Source organism: Lucilia cuprina, unplaced genomic scaffold (genome assembly GCF_022045245.1).
Source record: "Lucilia cuprina isolate Lc7/37 unplaced genomic scaffold, ASM2204524v1 Scaffold_2242, whole genome shotgun sequence".
Classification (NCBI taxonomy): domain Eukaryota; kingdom Metazoa; phylum Arthropoda; class Insecta; order Diptera; family Calliphoridae; genus Lucilia; species Lucilia cuprina.
Window position 1 is genome coordinate 1 of NW_025807189.1, and position 2556 is coordinate 2556.

At 35.7% G+C, this 2556-nt stretch overlaps 1 protein-coding gene across 1 annotated transcript; it reads left to right on the forward strand.

Annotated features, from left to right (window-relative positions):
- Positions 1-1161: 1161 nt before the first annotated feature.
- LOC111684233 (RNA-splicing ligase RtcB homolog) lies at positions 1162-2552 on the forward strand (the record flags this gene model as incomplete). Its single annotated transcript, XM_046955947.1, has 1 exon — positions 1162-2552. A coding segment is annotated over exon 1 (1200 nt), but the record flags the coding sequence as incomplete, so codon positions are not given.
- Positions 2553-2556: the final 4 nt, after the last annotated feature.

Consider the following 2556-nt stretch of genomic DNA (forward strand, 5'->3'; position numbering starts at 1 on the left):
TATCTATCTATCTATCTATCTATCTATCTATCTATCTATCTATCTATCTATCTATCTATCTATCTATCTATCTATCTATCTATATATCTACCTATCTATCCACTTCCGAAGTGTAGTAAAAATTTGACCAAAATCGGAAGTTCTTTAAACTTTGTGTTAAATATAAAAATTTTTAATAATAAATTTTAAAATTTTACAAAATGGGAGATTGGTGTACCACGGTACTTTTGGTTCAGTTCCAAAAAAGTCGATAACTCGACTATCGTCTGTGAAAAAAGTCGAAAAGTCGACTTTGTGCATAAAAGTCGAAAAAGCCGAAAAGTCTGAAAGTCGAAAAGTCGAAAAATGTCGATAAGTCGAAAAAAGTCGAATAAAGTCGAAAAAAGTCGGAAAAAGTCGAAAAGTCGGAAAAAGTCGAAAAGTCGGAAAAAGTCGAAAAGTCGAAAAGTCCAAAAATCGAAAATTGTAGAAACAAGTCAAAAATTTTAAAAAAGTGGAAAAAAGTCAAAAACTCTAAAATAGTCGGAAAAACTCGAAAAAAGTTAAAAAATAGTCGGAAAAAAGTAGAAAGAAGTCGAAAATAGTCAAAAAAATCAAAAAGTCGAAAAAAGTCTGAAAAAATCGAAAAGTCGACTATTTATAAAATACTTATAGTCGAAAAGTCTAAAAGTCGACTTTTAACTAAATGAAATAAGTCGAAAGTCGAAAAGTCGACTTTTAACTAAATGAAAAAAGTCGAAAGTCGAAAATTCGACTTTTCGTTTCAACTGTAGAACCCTACAAATAATTATACAATTTTACCAATTTTCCAACTCTGGTTTAAATTAAGTTAAAGTTTATACTTAATAAACTTAATTAAATGTGAATGATACAGTAAGTTATTGTGAATGAATTTCACAATAAATTTCTGCCTGACACTCTTATAAAAACTCGCTTAATTGTCAACATTGATTTTTAGCACTCAAACCCCGATAAATATTGTATTACCACAGGGTATACAGAGACGTCACGAGCAAATAGCTATTTCCGTCTCTTTCGCACAAAACGATTTCAATGATTTTTTTTAGCTGTATTTTTTATACCTCTTCTCACCAAACAATTTCAAAATCAAACAAAAGCTGATTTTAGACTTTTTCAAATGTCAAAAGTGATATCTCTGTATACTTTGTGGTATTACTAATCACATCGAACACCAAAAAATACACGGCTGGGTTTTTCACGAAATATCTTAAATTAGTTGTGAAATTAAGATAATAATAGTAGTATTAACCCCAGACAACTCTGTTAGTGTTGTGAAATTATAGAGTATATATTGGTTAACAAAAAGGAAGAAGGTCAACAGACAGTAAAAAATGGTTGTCAGACCCTATAACGAGGAGCTAAAATATTTGGAAAAAATCAGCGATTGCTGTTGGCGCATTAAGAAGGGCTTCCAGCCCAATATGAATGTAGAAGGATGTTTCTACGTAAACGATAATTTGGAGAAGCTAATGCTGGAAGAGTTAAAGAATTCCTGTAGACCTGGAGCTGTGGGTGGCTTTTTGCCGGGTGTTAAACAAATTGCCAATGTAGCAGCATTACCCGGCATTGTGGGACGTTCCATCGGTTTGCCCGATATACATTCCGGTTATGGTTTTGCTATTGGTAATATGGCCGCCTTTGATATGGATGATCCTTTGTCTATTGTTAGTCCTGGTGGTGTGGGTTTCGATATTAACTGTGGTGTACGTTTGTTGAGAACCAATCTGTATGAGAAAGATGTACAGCCTGTGAAAGAGCAATTGGCCCAAAGTTTATTCGATCATATCCCAGTAGGTGTAGGCTCTAAGGGTATTATACCTATGAATGCCAATGATTTGGAAGAGGCTTTGGAAATGGGCATGGATTGGAGTTTAAGAGAAGGCTATGTTTGGGCTGAAGATAAAGAACATTGCGAAGAATATGGTCGTATGTTGAATGCCGATCCCTCTAAAGTTAGTTTACGCGCCAAGAAAAGAGGTTTACCCCAGTTGGGTACTTTGGGTGCTGGTAATCATTATGCCGAAATTCAAGTAGTAGATGAAATTTATGACAAATGGAGTGCCTCTAAAATGGGTATCGAAGAGAAGGGTCAGGTATGTGTTATGATACACTCGGGCTCCAGAGGTTTTGGCCATCAAGTGGCCACCGATGCTTTGGTACAAATGGAAAAGGCCATGAAACGTGATAATATCGAAACCAATGATAGGCAATTGGCCTGTGCACGCATTAACTCACCCGAAGGTCAGGATTATCTTAAAGCCATGGCGGCCGCTGCCAATTTTGCTTGGGTTAATCGCAGTTCCATGACATTCCTTACCCGCCAGGCTTTTGCTAAAATGTTCCACACAACACCCGATGATCTTGATATGCATGTTATCTATGATGTCTCACACAATATAGCAAAAGTGGAAAATCACATTGTCGATGGCAAAGAGAAAAAATTGCTAGTACATCGTAAAGGTTCCACTAGAGCTTTCCCCCCTAATCATCCTTTGATACCAGTCGATTATCAATTAACCGGACAACCTGTATTGG